This window comes from Spermophilus citellus, assembly GCF_964194105.1.
Source record: "Spermophilus citellus genome assembly, chromosome: 17".
In the NCBI taxonomy this organism is placed as follows: domain Eukaryota; kingdom Metazoa; phylum Chordata; class Mammalia; order Rodentia; family Sciuridae; genus Spermophilus; species Spermophilus citellus.
In genome coordinates, this window is record NC_138199.1 from 55,129,975 (window position 1) to 55,149,496 (window position 19,522).

A 19,522-nucleotide genomic window follows, 5' to 3' on the forward strand; every position below is an offset into this window, starting at 1 on the left:
TACCTTACCAGTCCTATGTTTTACCCACCTTGGGTTACTACTTTGTAAACTTCTTCGAAATCTGATCTGGGTTTAAATTCCAGCTCTGCAGTTAGTAAGCAGTGTGATCTTGTTAAGCACACAGGTTGTTTTATTTTTGGTTTGGTTTGGTTTGGTTTGGTGTAGTACTGGAGATTGAACTCAGGGACACTCAACCACTGAGCCACATCCCCAACTCCATTTTGTATTTTATTTAGAGACAGAGTCTCAGTGAGTTGCTTAGTGCCTCACTCTTGCTGAGGCTTGCTTTGAACTTGCGATCCTCCTGCCTCAGCCTCCCAAGTGCTGGGATTACAGGTGTGCACCACTGCACCCAGCCTTTTTTTTTTTTTTTTTTTTTTAGTTGTAGATGAACAGAATGCCTTTATTTTATTTATTTCTATGCAGTGCTAAGGATTGAACCCAGTGCCTCACACGTGCTGGCCAAGCGCTCTACCACTGAGCCACAACCCCAACTCTTTGTTTTTGTTTTTTAACCTGCTCCCCTTTTCTGTGATGTTAGAGATCAAACTCAGGGTCTCAAGCTTGCTAGCCAGGTGTTTTACCAATAAACTATAACCACAGCCCCACCCATAATTTTAAAAAGATTTGGGAGATGCTTCAGGAATTAAATATGATGGCATAAATTTTTTATATACCTGTGTCTTATTTTTCCTCTCCAACATACAATGTGAGAAATAATGCCACTTCAGAGATTGGGAAATGTGCTAGATGCAATGAATGATACATGCCCATAATCCCAGCAACTCAGGAAGCTGAGGCAGGAGGATCACAAATCCAAAGCCACCCTCAGCAATTTAACAATGCCCTAAGCAACTTAGGTCATTGACTCTGTCACAAGACTCTGTCTCAACATAAAAAATAAAGAGGAGCCCGGATGTGGCTCAGTGGATTCAGTCCCCGGTACCATAAACAAGTAAACAAAAAAATCCTCCTAAAAATTGTAAAGCAAATAGAATAAACCATAGCTAGAAAAACATTGCTGTGGATTATATGAATAAAATGAGCTTTTTAACAAAATTACCTTTATTATAGCAAGTAGGGTAGATGATTCTTTCACTCATCAAAAGTGTATTAATGACTCAGGAGGCCTAGGCAGGAAGATCATAAGTTCAAAGCCAGCCTGAGCAATTTAGTAAGGCCTTCAGCAATTTAATGAGATCCTTGCCTCAAAATAAAAATGAAAACGGCTGAGGATGTAGATGAGTGGTAAAGTATCCTTGGGTTCATTTTCTAGTACCCCCCAAAACAAAAACAAAATTGGAAATAAAAGGAATACTTTACTTTTTTTTTTTCCTGAATTCTTGAGATGGCGTTTTTAGAAAGCTTAACAGCATTCTATATAGTGATTTGTAGTTTATAAACCATCTTCCATTTGTTGTTTCTTTTGATCTGTGTGCCAGTTCGGAAAGTGGGCATATCTGCATTTTGTAGAGAGGGCTGTTCAGACTGAAGCTGTGGTTGTAAAAAGTCACCAACCTATTTAGATATTGTCTCCTAATAGGAAACAGATTTTGTAGCCCAGCCTTATTTAGGTTCTACCTGGGACCTAACTCTTTTCCAGAAGGAGTTAAAAGATGAAATGAATTGTGGTGGGGGGAGGGTACTATGAAAGGTAAAGAAAGAGCAGTTTAAAGGAAGTTGGAAAGTCTTTTCAGTTACAGAGTGATCCTGGAATAAAAAAATTCTCAGTGTGGTTAGGGACCACTGAGTCAGTCATAAAATAATTCTAAGAAGGCATTGGATTATTGACTTGCCACCATCTATATAACTCCCCTAAATATTTTCTACCCTTCAATTTTGGAATTGAAGTGAACCAACCAAGTATAGTTGTTTGTACATACCTAGAATCCAATCTTAGTAGGCTGAAGCAGGAGGATCATAAGTTCTAGGACAGCCTGGGTAATTAATTGGATGCAACCCTGTATCAAAAAAATTAAAAGGGTAGGTGTATAGCTTGGTGATAGAGCACTACCAAGCATGTGCAAGGGTTTGGCTTCTGTCACCACTATCACCAAAAAAAAAAAAAAAAAAAAAAAAAAATGAAGAAAGAAAGAAAGAAATTAAAGTAAACCCTGTAGACTATTAAATCTAACTCCTTTATTTTTGGATCATGAAACAAACATAGCTAATGTCACATACCCATTTAATGACAGAATTGTAGTTCACATCCTCTGAGTTCCAGGGCTATCACTCTTCATAAGTACATTCTTTTGGAATTCTTTAGTTAAGAGATAGCCACATAGATTGGAAGTCCACCAGTAATTTTTGGTCCACCTACATGTACATTGGAGTGCACTCTAGGTACTTTAAGCAGCAATTAATTTTCACTTTCACTTGGGGCTGTTTTGTTTTTGTTTTTTTTAAAGAGGAAAAATGTCCCCAGAATTAACTAATTAAATAATTGGTGCTGGGGATTGAAACCAGGGACACTTAACTACTGAGCTATATCCTAAGCCCCTCCCCCCCTTTAAAAAAAATATTTATTTATTTATTTTTATGTGGTGCTGAGGATTGAACCTAGTGTCTCATGCATGTGAAGCAAGCACTCAACCACTGAGCCACAACCCCAGCCCATATCCTAAGCCCTTTTATTTTATATTTCAAGACAGGATCTTGGTAAGTTGCTGAGGCTGACCTCAAACTTGTGCTCCTCCTGCCTCAGCCTCTGAGTCGCTGGGATTACAGGCATGTGCCACTGTGCCCAGCTGTTTCCATAATTTAATAGACCATTTGTCCTAATTTTCTGAAAACATTGTTGTTAAGAGGGATGAATTAAGGTATTCCCATCCTTGAAATGGGTTATAGCAACTAAGTGAACTTCCCTTCTCCTTCTCTCCCTTTCATCTTCCCTCCTGTCCTTCCTTCCTTCACTGAGGATTGAACCCAGGTCCTCATGCATGCCAAACATACACACTACCACTGAGCTATATCCCCAGCCATGTGGACTCTTTCTAATTCAGATTTTTATTAATATTTTATTATTAGATATTAAGTATAAGCTCTTTATCCAGTTTTCTTTTTCCTTAATTTTTTTTCTTTTTGAAAAAATGAAATGGGGTAACATTTCTATAGAGCTTTGGTGCTGGGATTGAATCCAGGTCCTTGCATATATGCTAACAAGCTGTCTACCATTGAGAGATCAGTTTGATTTTTCCAGTGCAGATGTTTTGTTAAGGTATAGAAGTTTAACTGTGATCTTAAGGAATCTCCTTTTTTTTTTTTTCCTTAAACATTTGATGGCCAACTGAGCAAGATGGTGCATGCTGGTAATCTTAGAGACTCAGGGGGCTGAGGCAGAAGGATCACAAATTTGAGGCTGTTTTGGGCACCTTAGTGAGATGACCCTGTTTCAAAATAAAAAATAAAAAGTGCTGGGGATGTAACTCAGTGGTAGAGTATCCCTGGGTTCAGTCCCCAGGGTCACTACCCTCTCAAAGTGATGCCTTCTGCCCCTTGACTGCTAAGGGGCAGATGAGATGACAGATAAGATAAATTGAACAAGTTGCTAATGAACAGTGGACGCAAAACTCAAGTATTTAATTTAGAACAGTTTGCATACTTTTTAAGATGGAGACCTGTATAATATAGTCATAGGTTCTACTTAATAAAATAATTTCTTGATTACAAAAGAATTAAGTCATGAGTGTCTTGTGGTGGTAAGCAAAAAAGCATCACGATGATGGAATATTTATATCCGAGTAAGTTTTTTTTTTGGGGGGGCGGGTACTGGGGATTGAACTCGGGAGCACTCAACCACTGAGCCACATCCCCAGTCCTATTTTGTATTTTATTTAGAGACAGGGTCTCACTGAGTTGCTTAGCGCCTTGCTTTTGCTAAGGCTGGCTTTGAACTTGAAATCCTCCTGCCTTGGCCTCCCAAGCCACTGGAGTTACAGGCATATGCCACTGCACAAGATCCCTGAGTAAGTTTAAACCCACCTTGAACATGTTCATTCTGAGTCAACAAATGCTTTTTGATTAAATGTTACTTTGCCCCCCACATAATGTGTCAGGTATTAGTATGCAAACATAAGTAAAACTCTATAGAAGTGTTACCCCATTTCATTCTTTAAACTGAGGACCCTTTTTTTTTTTTTTTATCCTCTACCTCCTTTATCCTGAGTCTCATGTTTTGGGATATTGTGTGCACCTATTTTTATTTTATTTTAATTAAACTTAAAAAAAAAGTGGTCAAACTCAAGGATGCTATCCTAATGCCTTTTAGCTACATCCCCAGCTCTTTTTTCCTTTTTTTTTTTTTTTTTTTTTTTTTTTTGAGACAGTGTCTCACTAAATTGCTTACGCTGACCTCAAATTTGCAATCCTCCTGCCCCAGTCTCCTGAGTAGCTAGGATTTCAGGGGTATGCCACTGTGCCCAGCTCCAAAATTATTTATTTTTGTTTCTGGTTTTGTTTTTGTGGTGTTGGGGATTGAACCGGTGGCCTTGTGCATGTTAGGCAAACACTCTACCAACTGAGCTAAATCGCCAGTCCCAAAATTAATTATTTTTAAAAATTAGCATTGTATAATGGTTAGCATGAGACGGCCTTCAACAAGTCAGTATAAATTTAGTTCAGATAATTTTATCTCGGGTGAAAGTACTCTTAATTACTCTTGAATGGAAAGTACCTCATAGTTCTTTATTACTTCTTCCAAGGGCTTGAGGATCTCATTTTCCCTGGTTGAAATATCCTTTCCAGACTTTCTGATTCCATAACCCTTCTGCCTTTGCCTCACCTTTGTTCCTGTTTATTAACATTATGGTTTTATGATTAAAATTAAACTGTTTATTCTGGAAAGTCAGCTGTGATAATTCTATAAAGTATCAAATGGAGATTTCTTAAGGTCACAGTTAAACTTCTGTAACTTACAAAACATTTGCATGGGAAAAATCAAATTAATCTCTGGTTGTTTTGTAGGACATGGGAAGATTATAGTTAGCTTTTGTAGTACTGGATAATTAGAACTCTGTTTCAAGTAGAAAGTGTTTGTTTTTAGGGGCTGAGGTTGTGGCTCAGTGGTAGAGCTTCTGTCTGCCTTGCCTCTGTGAGGCACTGGGTTTGATCCTCTGCACCACATAAAATAAATAAATAAATAAAACAAAGTTGTTCAACTAAAAAAGTTTATTAAAAAAAAAGTGTTTGTTCTTATATAAACCTTATAATCTTGCTTGATGTTTCTGTTTAGTGTTTCCTGAGATGTACTATAAAGAATATGCTACAGTTACAAAGAAAAATACCTAAATGATTCTGAAAGTAGTCACTTTTTTTGTTTGTTTTTTGGTACTAGGGATTGAATCCTCCTGCCTTAGCCTCCTGAGCCTCTGGGATTACAGGCAAGCACCTGGCTCCACTGCATTGACTTTTATGTTTACTTCTGCTTTATTAGTGTCAATCTTTTTTCTTTTGGCAGGGTGGGGGTTACCGGGGATTGAACTCAGGGGCACTTGACCACTGAGCCACATCCCCAGCTCTTTTTTGTATTTGTTTTAGAGACAGGGTCTCACTGAGTTGCTTTGCACCTCACTTTTGCTGAGGCTGGCTTTGAACTCGTGATCCTTCAGCCTTCTGAGCTGTTGCGATTACAGGTGTATGCCATTGCACCTGGCCTATTAGGGTCAATCTTTAGTCCTTACCCTTATTAATGCAGACTAATACCAGGGCACTTTACCACTGAACTACATTCCCCAGCCCTTTTTAGTTTTTTATTTTGCAACAGGGTCTCAATTGCCCAGACTCCTCTTGAGCTTGCTATCCTCCTGCTTTAGTCTCATGAGTCTTTGGGATTCCAGGTGTACACTACCATGTTCACTAACTTTTTAGACATTTCAAAGCTCTGTGACCTGCTTGTGCATTAGGTCCACAAATGTTCTATTTTATTCCCTTCACATGTTAAAAAAGGATTATTTTGTCTAATTATAGGTAATTCAGGAGGCATAACATCTTTTTTATCACTGTTTTATGCCCAGTGCCTTGAACAGTGCCTGGAGTGTAGTAAGAGTTAATAAAATATTTGCGGTAAATATTTGCATTGAATGAATCTTTATAACAGCAACAGAAATAGTGGTTTTCTTACATCTATAGACAGTTCAATCATTTGAATAATCATTTTAGATACTTCTTTATTTCTGTAGGGAAGTCATGTATATGTCTTCTCTTTCTAAAGTGTGGCTAATTACCAGAATATGATTGCCTTTTAAATATTTTCTTCCTGGAGTATGTCCCTTTAAATATAGTGTTTCTCTAAAAGAAAGTTTTTTTCTATAAATCCAGTTCTTTGGGCTAGCTTTGTAGATTTGTATATCCTTAAATATTTTAAATTCACAATGAATTCCTAAGGATTTGTTTTCAGAGACAAGGTGGCTATAGGTAATCATTGAGTTTTTATATATATTTTTGTTGTTGTTGAGGTTTTTGGTTGGTTAGTTTTTGTTCTTTGGTACCAGGGATTGAACATAGGGGCACTTAACCACTGAGGAACATCCTCAGCCTTTTTTTTTTTTTTTTTTTTGAGGCAGGGTCCTGCTAAGTTGCTTAGGATTTCTCAAAGTTTGCCAAGGCTGGCCTCAAACTTGCAGCCTCCTGAGTCACTGAAATTATAGGCATTCACCACCATGCCCAGCTTGGTTGGTTGATTTTTGAGACAGGGTCTCATGTTGCCTAGGCTGTCCTTGTACTGCACTCAAGCAGTCCTCCTGCCCAAGCCTCCCAAGTAGCTTGACAGCAGGGATACACCACCATGCCCAACTTTGTATTTTATCTTGTTCACTCTGGTTATAAATCTTAATGCATTTGCATTTTAATAAGACCTGTTATATAATAAGAGCATTTATTTCTACTATAATAGAAATAAAATGACCTTTTAGTGTATAGACAAATAGAACTCAATGGTAGAGCACTTTGTAATCCCAGTGACTCAGGAGGCTGAGGCAGGAGGATCACACCGTTCAAGGCCAGCCTCAGCAACTTAGCAAGGCCTGTCTCAAAAAAAAAAAAAAGACTGGCGATATCGATCAGTGATTAAGTGCCTTTAGGTTCAATCCCCATATCAAAAAAAAAAAAAAAACTTCGAGTTTTGTAGAGAACACATATTACCAGATAGTCTGCTACCTGTCTTTTGAAAAGTTATCACTGCAAATTATTATTGATAGCAAAATTAATAATTAAGTTTGTTTGTTTTAAACTTGGTGCAGCCTCTTCCTGTCTGTATTATTTAGTGTCTTTTCCCATTGTGATTTTTCCATGGCCTATAGCCTCTTTTTTTTTTTTTTTTTTTTTAATATTTATTCTCAAGCTTTTAGGTGGATACAATATCTTTATTTTACATTTATGTGGTGCTGAGGATCGAACCCGGTGCCTTGTGCTTGCTAGGTGAGCACTCTACCACTGAGCCACAACCCCAGCCCCTAGCCTCTTTAATAATGTTAAGAAACTAGTACTTGGCCCAGGCAGTAAGTCATGTGTCCCTCAGATTGCTTTGAAAGCCAAACTTTTTATTTTCTGTGAGTTAACTCTGAATGGGGTAATTGCAAATTTTATGGTTCTTCTGGTGCCCTTTTTTTGTTTTTGTTTTTTTTTTTCTTTTTTTTTTCTTTTTTTTTTTTTTTTTTTTTTTTGAGACAAGGGTCTCACTAAATTGCTCAGCCTTCTAGTAGTGAGGCTTAAGGCATGCAGCAAGGTGCCCTGCTTTAATGCTATTTTTTACTGAAGTTTCTCTGAAGCTCTCCTTCAAAGGTTGGCTTTGTTGCTTGGAGAAAGATGAATGTTGGTTGGCCTGGGAAGTCTTCATTAGCAGGAAACAAAGGGGAAAACCACTTAAAGAGTTTTATTCGGTTATAAGAAAAATTCACAGCATTCTCCAAGCATTGAATATACAAGATTGTTTTCTGGACCTCTTAATTGTTATATATTTTCAGAGAGGTCTTGAAACCCAACCCCTGTTCCCCATACTCTTCCCCAAACCTTCTTTTAGTGAAGCAAATGAGTTGATCACTGTCCAGTTGATCTGACCTGGTCTTTGATGTGATTTCTTTATGGAAAAATCCCATATTTGCCCCATTTGGTAATCACATCATTAGTAGAACGAATAGTTAAATGGGAGATTGGAAGCTATAGCTAATTCTCTCCCTTTAAACTGACTGGCACCTCCACCCCATCCCCCAACTCTTGCATTACTGAAAAGGAGAGTGTTCATGTTCTCAAGTAGCAGTACAAAAATCTCACACCCTTGTCTGACCAGTATGAAAACAGCTGTTACAGCACAAAATGTCCTTCCTCTGTCCTCAGCTGAAATTGGGGGAGGGACAAAGCCCAGTTGGTACTTTACACTATCCTGTCTGCCTGCTAGAAGGCCTGTTTCCTACCCTAATGGTTTCTTCCTAACAAATGGTGTTTCTTTTTTACAGCATTATGATCCTGGACTTGTTGTGGTGATGGTAAACTTAGCAGTGGTAATTTTTTATTTTCAGACTGAATTACTCCTTTTGTCATCAGTGCACCAATATGTTAGGCTTACTTTCTCTGTTGTAGCCTTCATCCTTCTGCTTGGTCTTTTTCATTTTCCTTTCCTTTCCTTATGCAACTTGTCTGATCCTTGTTCATTAAAGGGTAATGTTAAGAAGGAATGTATCTGTGTTAGAACTGCCCCCCCCAAAAAAAAATCAGTTACACATTAAATTCTAATACTGTCAAAAACTTGATTTCCCCCCCAATGTAATGGGCACTAGCACTTGGCTACTGCAATTTATAAATAAATTAAAACAAACTTTGACTGCCTTAGAAGGCAAAAGTACTAATGCAGAGTTTATAAACAGGGGTTTACAGAGGTAATGAATTTGTACCAAAAATATTTTGATTCTTAAAAAACAAATTCTGATAGATCAAAAAAGAAACAAAAATAAATTTCTTTTCAATTCTGTCATTGGACCATTTGTTTTTACCAGTAAATCCCTGATTGAGACGTTATGAAAGTGATATTGCACTTAGGAAGTCATTTTTATAACCTGTCTTTAATTTGGTCCTTTTGCTAAAGATTGCAGTCACTGCTTATTTATTATACCATTGGGCATAAGGTAGTAGTGCATTTTCATTAGTATCTAAAAGAAGACTGTATTCTAGAAGTTTTTGGGGTTTTTGTTTTTTCCCCTGATGTAAGATGTTATTTATTGACTTAAGCAGTTTTTTAAACTATAGTAATTATTCCTAATTATCTCCCTATTTATTGTTTAAAAACAATAATGGGATTGTGGTACTAAGTAGGTAAACTTCTGAATTTGTTTTTAGGACAAAAATTAAATCCCACAAATATGGAGCAACTGGATACAAGTGGTTGCTAGTCATTTCATTTTGAAAATGGTTTCTTCTTTTTTCTGCAGGACCCAAGCCAGTCATGATCATCAAATTTAAAAAATTTTTTTTCCATTACTTCAGATTTAGCCTGACAAAACTCAGTTTTTAGCCCAAAGGTATAATATATATGTGTATATAACAAAACAACAACAGCAACAACAAAAACAAACAAACAAAAAAAACAATTGTTTACACCAGCCTGAGTGAAATGATGAGGGAAGTAAACATTGTGTTTTTTCACTAAAGGTGTACAACGGATAAGGTAAGTCCTCTTTTCAGTGGGCTTACATCACAATGAACAGCGCAAGTTGTGATGTAAAACAGCTGTGGTAGTAAAGTGCTTGTCTGCCCCATTTTGCTTTGTTTGGCTGGTTATGAGTGGATTAAGTATATATTTATAAAAAAAAATCTCCAGCATAGATCAATTAGTTTAAAGTCAATTTTCTTCGCAACTAGTCCTTTTCACAGCTTACTGTTGACCACAGCCGGTATTAAATCCACTTGGGGAAATGGGACCTCAAGCACCAGATTAAAACTAAAAAATTTTCACAGCCCCATTTAAAATTGTAAGCATCTTTCGAAAATAAATCAAACCCATACTGACTTGTAATTATAGAATTTTACTACATCGTGTTTAAAAATATTACTTTGACTATTTTAGATTATCAGATGAGTTATTACCAGTTTTAAGTAAGGGGAGATATTAGTGGACAGGGTAAAGTGATATTTGATGGGAATTTGTTCTTGGATTGTTTCAAAAAAGAACTTCTAATGTTTTAAATTTTAAACCTCCTGGTGCCATTTCTTAGAATTGGTTTACATTACTTACTATTTTAATTTTGCCATAGTGATGTGGAGTTGTCTCCAACTGGAAGATCAACCAAAGTGGTTAGTTGGGTTTAAACTAGGACAGGAAGTTTTGGATGTAAGCTGTGAGAATGGCTTGTGTTTGGTTCACTGTAGCTTTCTGGTCTCTGCACTCCAAGGCAAGATCTCTAACCACCCAAACCTAATGTGTAAAGTGAGCTGTTGGCTTAACTTTGTGTCTTACCTTTATTATGTGTTCCTGTTACAGGAAGAACAGATCCCATTCCAATTGTTGTCAAGTATGATGTCATGGGCATGGGTCGAATGGAAATGGAGGTAAATTGATCTCATTAACCAATAATTTAATGGATGTTTAAAATTGATGTTAACTCTAAATTTAGATGCCAATAGAGCATGCTTATCTGATGGAATATAGATTTTTTTTTTGTGGGGGGGGACCTCAGATTGAACTCAGGGGGCACTTAACCACTGAGCCACATCCCCAGCCATATATATATATATACATATATATATATATATATATATATACATACACACACACACACACACACACACACACACACACACACACACACAACACACACACACATATTTGTGGTGCTGGGGATTGAACCCAGGGCCTTGTGTGTGAGAGGCAAGAACACTCCCAGCTGAGCTATATCCCCAGCCCCATTTTTATATATACATATTTTAATATTTTTTTAGTTATATATGGACACAATAGCTTTATTTTGTTTATTCATTTTTATGTGGTACTGAGGATTGAACCCAATGCCTCACATGTGCGAGTCAAGCGCTCTGCCACTGAGCCACAACCCCAGCCCTTCATTTTTTATATTTTATTTAGAGACATGGTCTTGTAAATTGGTTAGGACCTTGCTAAGTTGCTGAGGCTGGCTTTGAACTCATGATCCTCCTGCCTCAGCCTCCTGAGCTGCTGGGATTACAGGCGTGTGCTACTATACCCAACCAGATGGAATATAGTTTTAATAATTTCCTTTGGACAATTAAAACTATTTTTTACAGTCTAATTTAGTACTATTTTCGAAGCAAATAGGATGGAAATAATGTCACTGTTTTAACTGGGGCATAAAGAGTGGCTTGCCCAGGATTATACAGCGAGGCAAGATCAGACTTAGACCCAGACCTAGTGCTTATTTCAATAGACAGTGTTAATTTTTTAAATATTTGTGGGGTAGAAAACTTCCCCTTGTAAAGTTGTGTATAGATATCATCTGTGATGCCTGGGATTTTTCTTTTTTTGGTACTGGGGATTGAATCCAGAAGTGCTTTACCACTGAGTCACATCCCCAGCCCTTTTTTATTTTATTTAGAGACAGGGTCTCAATGAGTTGTGGAGGGTCTCACTAAATTTCTGAGGCTGCATTTGAACTCGAAATCCTCCTGCCTCAGCTTCCCAGCATGCTGGGATTACAGGCGTGTACCACTCTGCCTGGCAATACCTGCTTTTTTAATTGCCTCAAATATTTTATTAATTTACCCTTAATTCTTTGGTAGTCAGCAGAGAACTGCAGTCAATTATCATCAACAAATGTGCCTGTTGGGAAAGCCACCATCATGAAAGGATTAATGAATTCTTTTTTTTTTTTCCTAATTTTTATTAGTTATTGGTGGATCCCTATTCATTTATTTGTTTATATATGGTGTTGAGAATTGAACCCTGTGCCTCACACGAGCTAGGCAAGTGATCCACCACTGAGCCACAGCCACAGCCCCAGATTAATGAATTCTTTTGCATGCTATTTTCTCTGTGGGGTGACAATAAAGCATGAGGTAGCTGAGCAAAATTCATAAGTTTTTATTTTCAAACATTGTTGTACAAATAACTTTTTCTTTCTTTTTTAATATTTATTTTTTTTTAGTTGTATTTGGACACATACCTTAATTTTATTTACTTATTTTTATGTGGTGCTGAGGATCGAACCCAGCATGCTAGGCGAATACTGTACCACTGAGCCACAACCCCAGCCCGCAAATAACTTTTTCATAGCTAATCTTAGGATACTTTAGGAAAGAAAACTAATTATTATCTCTTTTGTCAAGCTCGATTATGCCGAAGATGCTACCGAACGCCGCCGTGTCTTAGAAGTAGAAAAAGAAGACACAGAAGAACTGAGACAAAAGTACAAGGTAACTAAATGAAGTCATTTTTGTATCATTGGTCTTCACGCTGTAAAAGAGATACTCATTTTTGGTGAAATAGATCTCTCTTGATGACAGTATTTATTTACATTTGGTGGTGACTAGTAGTAGTTTTCAGGTTTCTGTTATTTTCCTATTTATTGCCTCTGTAAAAATTATAAAGATACTACTACTACCTCATAAGTCTGGTAAGATTACATTACTGATTTAGTTTTGTTTTTTGTACTGGTGAATGAACGCAGGTGTGTTTTACCTCTGAGCTACATCCCTAGTACTTTTTGTTTATAATTTTGAGACAGGGTCTTAGTTACTGAGGCTGACCTCAAACTTATAATCTGCCTGTCTAACCCTACCAGGTTGCATGTGCTACCATGCCTGACTAGTTAGTACTTGAAAACACAGTACCTGGTACACATATAATCAAGCAGTAGCAGAGGTAAAATTGTTAGTGAAAGGACTGAGAATGTAGCTCAGTGTTAGAAAATTTGCCTAAAATGTTCAATGCACTGGGTTCAATCCCTAGTACCACCAGGAAAGAAAAAAGAAAAGTACTTTGAAAGCTTGATGCCAATGGATAAGGTTTTCCTTTTCTCTCTCTCTTAAATGAACGAGATAAATTTTAAAATAACTAGTTGAAATTTTTTTGTTCATTGCTAATTAAACTCAATTCTAAAGCACTGATTTATTATGCCCTGTGTAAGTATCAAATTGAATTTTATTCTTTCGGTATTTTCCTTTTATAAGGACCTAGTTATATATAAAACTGTAGTTCAGAACATGTTGTAAGTTAGCTTTCAAAAAGCTGACCAGGTCAGGCTGGGCACAGTGGCACATGCCTATAATCCTAGCAGCTTGGTAGGCTAAGGCAAGAGGATTGCAAATTGAGGCCAGCCTCCGCAATTTAGCAAAACCCTTTCTCAAAATTAAAAATAAAGGGCTTAGGTGGTAGCTCAGTGGTAAAGCACCCCTTGGTTCAATCCCCAATACCAAGGGGGTGGAAAAAGCCTGATCAGGGATCATTCCTTTTAAGTCATTATAGTGCACTAAGTCTCTTCCATAAAATAGGTAAATTAGAAGATACAAAACAGACTTAACTAAGATTATCATATAGAAACTTATTTTGCTCATGATATTTAAGGTGAAAAAGAAATGTGATTTAGTTTTAAAAATCTGTTCTACCATAAAAAGGAGGAGTTCAAGAAGCAAAACTATAGCCCATCAGCTGTGTGAGTTATCGTTACCCAGGAATTTATGAGATCTTATAAGGTCTCACAACTACTTTGAACTGCCCAAAAATTTAATCTAAGATCTTGACTTCTTTAAAGTAGTGTGGAAGAAGGAAAGGAGTAATATATTTCAGCCAGTGGTCATAAGGATTTATTGTCAGCCTTAAAAATCAAAGATCTGTTATTTTGCCAGGCATGATGACGCATGCCTATAATCTCAGTGACTCTGATGTCTGGGGCTGTGGGATTGAAAGTTTGGGCAATTTAGGGAGAACCTGTCACAAAATAAACAAGTAAAGAGGGTTGGGGATATATAGTTCAGTGGTAGAGCACTTGCCTAGCATGACTCGAGATCCTCCTGCCTCAGCTTCCCATGCCCTTGGGATTACAGATGTGTGCCACTGTGCCCACCCAGCTGACTGTCAGTTTTTGATTTGTGTATTTTGAAGTTAACAGTGTTTATTTTACCAGTGAAGTGAATTCTAGTGATAATGTCTGTTTTGCTGACAAAAGCTACAACTGGCTCTCCTTAATTTGTATGGTGTGTGTGTTTGTATTTCCATTTCTTTAACATCCACCTCTGTAAGGTTTCAGGTACATCATTAGTAAACAGCATATAATTGGATTTTTTAAAATTAAGTTTAATAATCTTTGTCTTTTTGTTGGATATTTATTTAGTCCAATGGTTTCTAAACCTTGTCTGAAGACAAGAAACATTATTCAAAATATAGTGATGCCTGCAGATTGCAATTTACTGGATATTGCCAAATGTCAGTTGGTCAATGGTGTAGCTGAGTTTTGGAATTTAAAAAGAAAAAAACATGGGTGACTATAATGTGCATGTAAGTTTAGAAACCAGAGTTAAACTTTTTTTTCCCCCGCTTTGATACTGGGGATTGAACTAAGGGTTGCTCTACCATTGAGCTACATCCCTGGCCCTTTTTTATTTTTTATCTTGAGACAGGCCAATGCTGGCCTCAAATTTGTGATCCTCTTGCCTTAGCCTCCCAAGTAGCTGAGGTTACAGGCATGTGCCTGACATCCTGCCTGAGTTTGACTATATTTAATTTATAATTACTGATATATTTGGGGCATTCTCTATTATCTTATCTTATGCTATTAATTATCCCAGGCATAATACATTTGAAGTCAAGGTTGAAGCCAGCCTGAGCAACTTAGCAAGACCATGTCTCAAAATAAAAAATAAGGACAGTGCAGCTCAAGGTAGAGCACTGTGCTCAACCCCTAATACTGGAAATAAACAAAAATGAGAGAACTATAAAGAGAAATGTTGTATCAAACATTATAGGGAGATTTTAACATGGCTCTCATGTGATAGTAGTGGGAAAAATCAACAACATTCACAAGACTTGAACAAACAACAAATTTTACTTAATCATTATATACAGTTAAGTATATACTTATGAACTCAATTAAAAAAAAGAGAAATAGAAAACATGGAACATTTGCTTGAACAGTTATCAAGCCACAAAGTGATCAATGAAAAGTTAAGGAAAGTCCTGTGCTTGGAAATTAAATCACATCTTTACATATCCTTTAGAAAAGAAATCACGGTAGAAGTTGGTAAATATTTTGGACTGAAAGATAAAGAAGTATTATATATCAAAACTTGTAGGATAAACTAGAGCAGTATGACACATGATAGCAAATATGTATATCCTTAAATGCCATGTTAATGCTAAAGGTGTAACTCATGGTGGAGCACTTGCCTAGCATGTGTGAGACCCTGGGTTCAGTGCCCAGTACCACAAAAATTCATACATATGATAAAGTTCTTAGGAATACATCTATTGAGATGTGAAAGGCTTAACAGCAAAAAGTCTACATGCAACATTATTGAAAGTTATTTAAGAACAATTGAATGAAATGAAGTTTTAAAGTGATTTGTTTGTGGTAGCCAATTCAGTGTTGTAAAGATGTTGTTTTCCAAAAAAAAATTCTTCATATATAATTCCTCATATATTTCATTGGGTAACACACAATGAAATTCCCAATGGGATTTTGTTGGAACTTGATAGGCTGATTCTAAAATTTATATGGAACTGCCAAAAGCCAAGAATAGTCAAAGCAGTCATAAACATCTATGTAAGATAGAAGGACTTGCTCTACCAGTCATAAGTCTTCATAAAGCTATGATAAGTAAGATAGTATCATCTTGGCACAGAGATAGGCTAATGGAACAGAAAAAGTAACCAAGATGCACACTCTTACATATTTTGCTACTAACTAAACAAAGAAGGTAGGGAAAAGAATAAACTTTTCAATAAGAGGAGGCTTTTTGGGGGGTAGTAGTGGTGTTAATGTTGAGTATTAAACACAGTGTCTTGTATACACTGTACACTTTAGGCAAGCACTTTACCCCTGAGCTACCCCCACCTAGCTCAATAAAAGGGTCTAAGATAAGTGGAACCTTTTGGTTCCTACCTTTTCATATGGAACATAACAATAATTTTGGAACATAACAATACTTTCACAAACTCAAATAATTAATTGAAGGTAAATTACGTATTTAAAATGTAAAAGGAAAAAAGCAGGGACTGGGGTTGTGGCTCAGTGGTAACGCGCTTGCCTAGCATGTGTGAAGCACTGGGTTCGATTCTCAGTATCACATACAAATAAATAAAATAAAGGTCCATCAAAAACTAAAAAATATTAAAAAAAAAAAAGCAAAGTTTATTTTTTTCTAGATGTCCCTATCAGGGTAGAAATGGAAAGAGTCCTATATAAGAAGTTAGAATTTCACACTTAAGTCACTTGTAGACCTTAAGGAATTTACATTTTTCATTCACAGCAGGAATTCTTGGCTTAGATATCAGCTTTCTAAAATCAGTCCATATCCAGTGAAGGCTCTGGGCAAGGTATATGTGGAAGTGACTCCTTCTAAAATCCAGGATGTGAGGAACTCCTACAGAGAATGGGATGCCAATCAAAATTACAAACCACAAAAGAAGACAAACCATGGTGAGAAAGTCAGGAGAAGCAACTAACTATAAAAACACTATTAAATAGCCGGGCGTGGTGGCTCATGCCTATAATCCCAGTGACTTGGGAGGCTAAGCAGGAGGATCTTGAGTTCAAAGCCAGTCTCAGCAATTCAGAGGCCCTAAACAACTTAGTGAGAAACTTAGTGACTCAAAAAAAAAAAAAAAAATTAAAAGGCTGGAGATGTGGTTTGGCGGTTAAGTGTCCCTGGTTCAATCCTTAGTACCAAAAAACTAAATAAAACACATATTAAGTATTACAGATAGGGCTGGGGATATGGCTCAAGCGGTAGGGCGCTCGCCTGGCATGCGTGCACCCCAGGTTCGATCCTCAGCACCACATACAAACAAAGCTGTTGTATCTGCCGAAAACTAAAAATAAATAAATATTTTTAAAAAGTATTACAGATAGATTTTGAAAAAAAGTATAAGAATATCTAAAATATTCAAAAAGGGAAAAGGCAGGAATAAATGAAAAAAACAGCAAGGGCAGGGCATTATTTAAACAATAAAAAACAGTAAAATGGAGAAAAGAATAAAATTTTAAGGGAGGGGGAGATAGGGAGGGCAGCAGAATACAACTGACACTAGGATTGCTGTATGTATACACATGGATGTATAAACAATGTGATCCTGCAATATGTACACGTGGAAAAATGAGAATTCATACCCTATTTGAATCAAATGTATGATATGTCAAGATCATTGTATTGTCTTGAGCAACTAATAAAAAAAAGAAGAAAATTTTAACAGTTTTTAAAGAGGCATCAACTCTCAAAGCTTTTTAAAAAACATATTTACATAATCCTAATGTGTATTCATAGCATAGTTCTTTCAACTTTTCTGTATGTTTGACAATTTCCATAATAAAATGTTGGGGAAAATATCACTTAAATGAAAAATAAATGGCAAGCTAGAGACCACTAGAAAAGCAAAGGCAAATTTCTTAATGATTTCAAGGACAGTGCTGTGTTTCTGGTCCCCATTTTAAGGGTGAGACCAATCCTTCATATCTGAGATTTTTGTAGGCCCTGAGACCTTATCATCATGTAACTAGGGAACTATCCACTTCTTGTATTTGAACTCCGCAATATGTTAAATTTTTGTATGTTTTATTTTATCTGGAATTATAATATGGTGCAACCTCTCCCCTTCCAACTTCCTTCCCTCCCCATTTTCTTCTCCCTGTTGCTCTGTATTCACGCTTCAATGGCTTTTGTACTTCTTACTGAGCCACTTTATTCAAGACCACTAAATACCTCTGTTAAATCCAATAGACCTTTTCAATATTTTTTTTCCTATTCTGTTTCTTGGCAGCATTCAATACAATGGGCCATTATGTCTATTTAAAACATTTTCTTTTCATAAAAGGGAAAACATGAGGTTTATTACATGCCTAAGACATGAAAGTATCACATTCCTTTCTTTTTCTATGTATGTGTATGCGTGGGTGTAACTGGGGCCCAGATGTGCTTTACCACTGAGCTACAGTCCCAGTTCCTTTTCATTTTTTATTTTGAGACAGGGTATCACTAAATTGCCCAGACTGGCCTCAAACCAAGTCTCTGGGATTACAGGTGTGTGCCACCACACCCAGCTCCTTTAGTTTTAGAAGTTGATACTTTTGTGAATTTCTCTTTTTAATCTTTATTGTTGCTTCTGTGTAATTTCTCTTATTGTCTATTTTTTCTGCCTGAACTTTGGATATGGCATTCTTCAGGTCCAGACTTGGACCCTGTTTTTCTTTCTGCGCTGTCTATAGCCAAGAATTGTTATGACACCATGTTTCATCATCTTTCAGAGTTCGTTTTTATCCTTTTTAGCTTCAATATTACCCTCATTAGACATCTTTACTAGTCAACCAATTTAAACAATTCTCCTTTCTACCTTATTGTCTTGCAACATCCTCTTTTATAATTATAAATTTTTGTACATTCACTTATTATACTGGTCAGAAAGGGCTTTGAGGAGAGACTGTGTCTATTGGCTTGCAAATAAAAACACTATATTCAATACTGTGCTTGGCATTTAAGTATTCTATATTGGTTGAATAAATAAATTATTTGAAATAATAGAAAAAGCCAGATATATTTGGTGAATTGTCTGAAATATAAACATTTTCATTTTTTATGTATTTTTTGAGATGTTGTCTCACTGTGTTGCCCAGGCTGATTTTAACTCCTGGGCACATGTGATCTTCCCACCTCCCACTCTAGAATAGTTGGGACAACTGGCACATCTCATTGCACCTGTTTAAAATTCCACCCCCACCCCCCCACCACCATACTAGAGATGGAACCCTCTGCCATTGGGCTATATCCCCAGCTCTTGGGGGGGGTTTTTGCTTGCTTGTTTTTTGTTTTTGTTTTTGTTTTGGTGGTGGTGGTTGTTTTGAGACAGGGTCGCTAAGTTGCCCAGTTGACCTTGAACTTATAGTCCTCCTGCTTCAACATCCCCAGTGGTTCTGAATGACAGACATGCTCTTTTCAAGCTGGATAGCTATTTGGCCTTTAACAGAAAAAAAAAAAACAAACAACAACAAAAAAAAAACTGTAGATCCATTTGGCACCTTATTATTTCATTAAATATTGACAAGGTATTTTTTAAAATATGTGTAAGATACAAAGAAAAACTATAAGCAATTGTTTGTCTTCTAGTTAATTTAGGAAAAAAAGCATTATCATTAACTTTATAATTACATTCCTTTTTTTCCTCCTTTAAAGCACTATCCTGAATTTTTGGTTTATTATTATCTTGAATTTTTTTAAGGTAGATTTTGTTGTTGTTATTGATAAAATTTATATAACACCATATTTACCAATTAACCATTTTATAGTAATATAGTTTAATGATTTTTAGCATATTCACAATGTTGTGTATCCATCACCACTAATTCTGGCACATTTACGTTAC

At 36.5% G+C, this 19,522-nt stretch overlaps 1 protein-coding gene and 1 long non-coding RNA gene across 12 annotated transcripts in view; one reads left to right on the plus strand and one right to left on the minus strand.

Annotated features, from left to right (window-relative positions):
- The window catches only part of GPATCH8 (G-patch domain containing 8), a 95,523-nt gene that overhangs the window by 51,703 nt on the left and 24,298 nt on the right, over nt 1-19,522 (plus strand). For 3 of the 11 annotated variants that reach the window (XM_081273000.1, XM_081273004.1, XM_081272996.1), the window contains 4 exons: nt 5,333-5,378; nt 8,448-8,492; nt 10,466-10,533; nt 12,283-12,369. In XM_081273000.1, the coding sequence (XP_081129126.1) occupies nt 10,507-10,533; nt 12,283-12,369 (114 nt within the window). In that variant the 5' untranslated portion in view covers nt 5,333-5,378; nt 8,448-8,492; nt 10,466-10,506. Of the gene's footprint in view, nt 1-5,332; nt 5,379-8,447; nt 9,653-10,465; nt 10,534-12,282; nt 12,370-19,522 lie in introns of all 11 variants that reach the window. The other 8 variants (XM_081273001.1, XM_081273005.1, XM_081272997.1 and 5 more) reach the window with 4 other exon arrangements.
- Nucleotides 5,418-8,441, minus strand: LOC308637023. Its single transcript, XR_014019534.1, has 3 exons — nt 7,664-8,441; nt 7,454-7,633; nt 5,418-7,296 (listed from the first exon to the last, which is right to left on the minus strand). It is a non-coding gene; the product is annotated as an uncharacterized lncRNA (long non-coding RNA).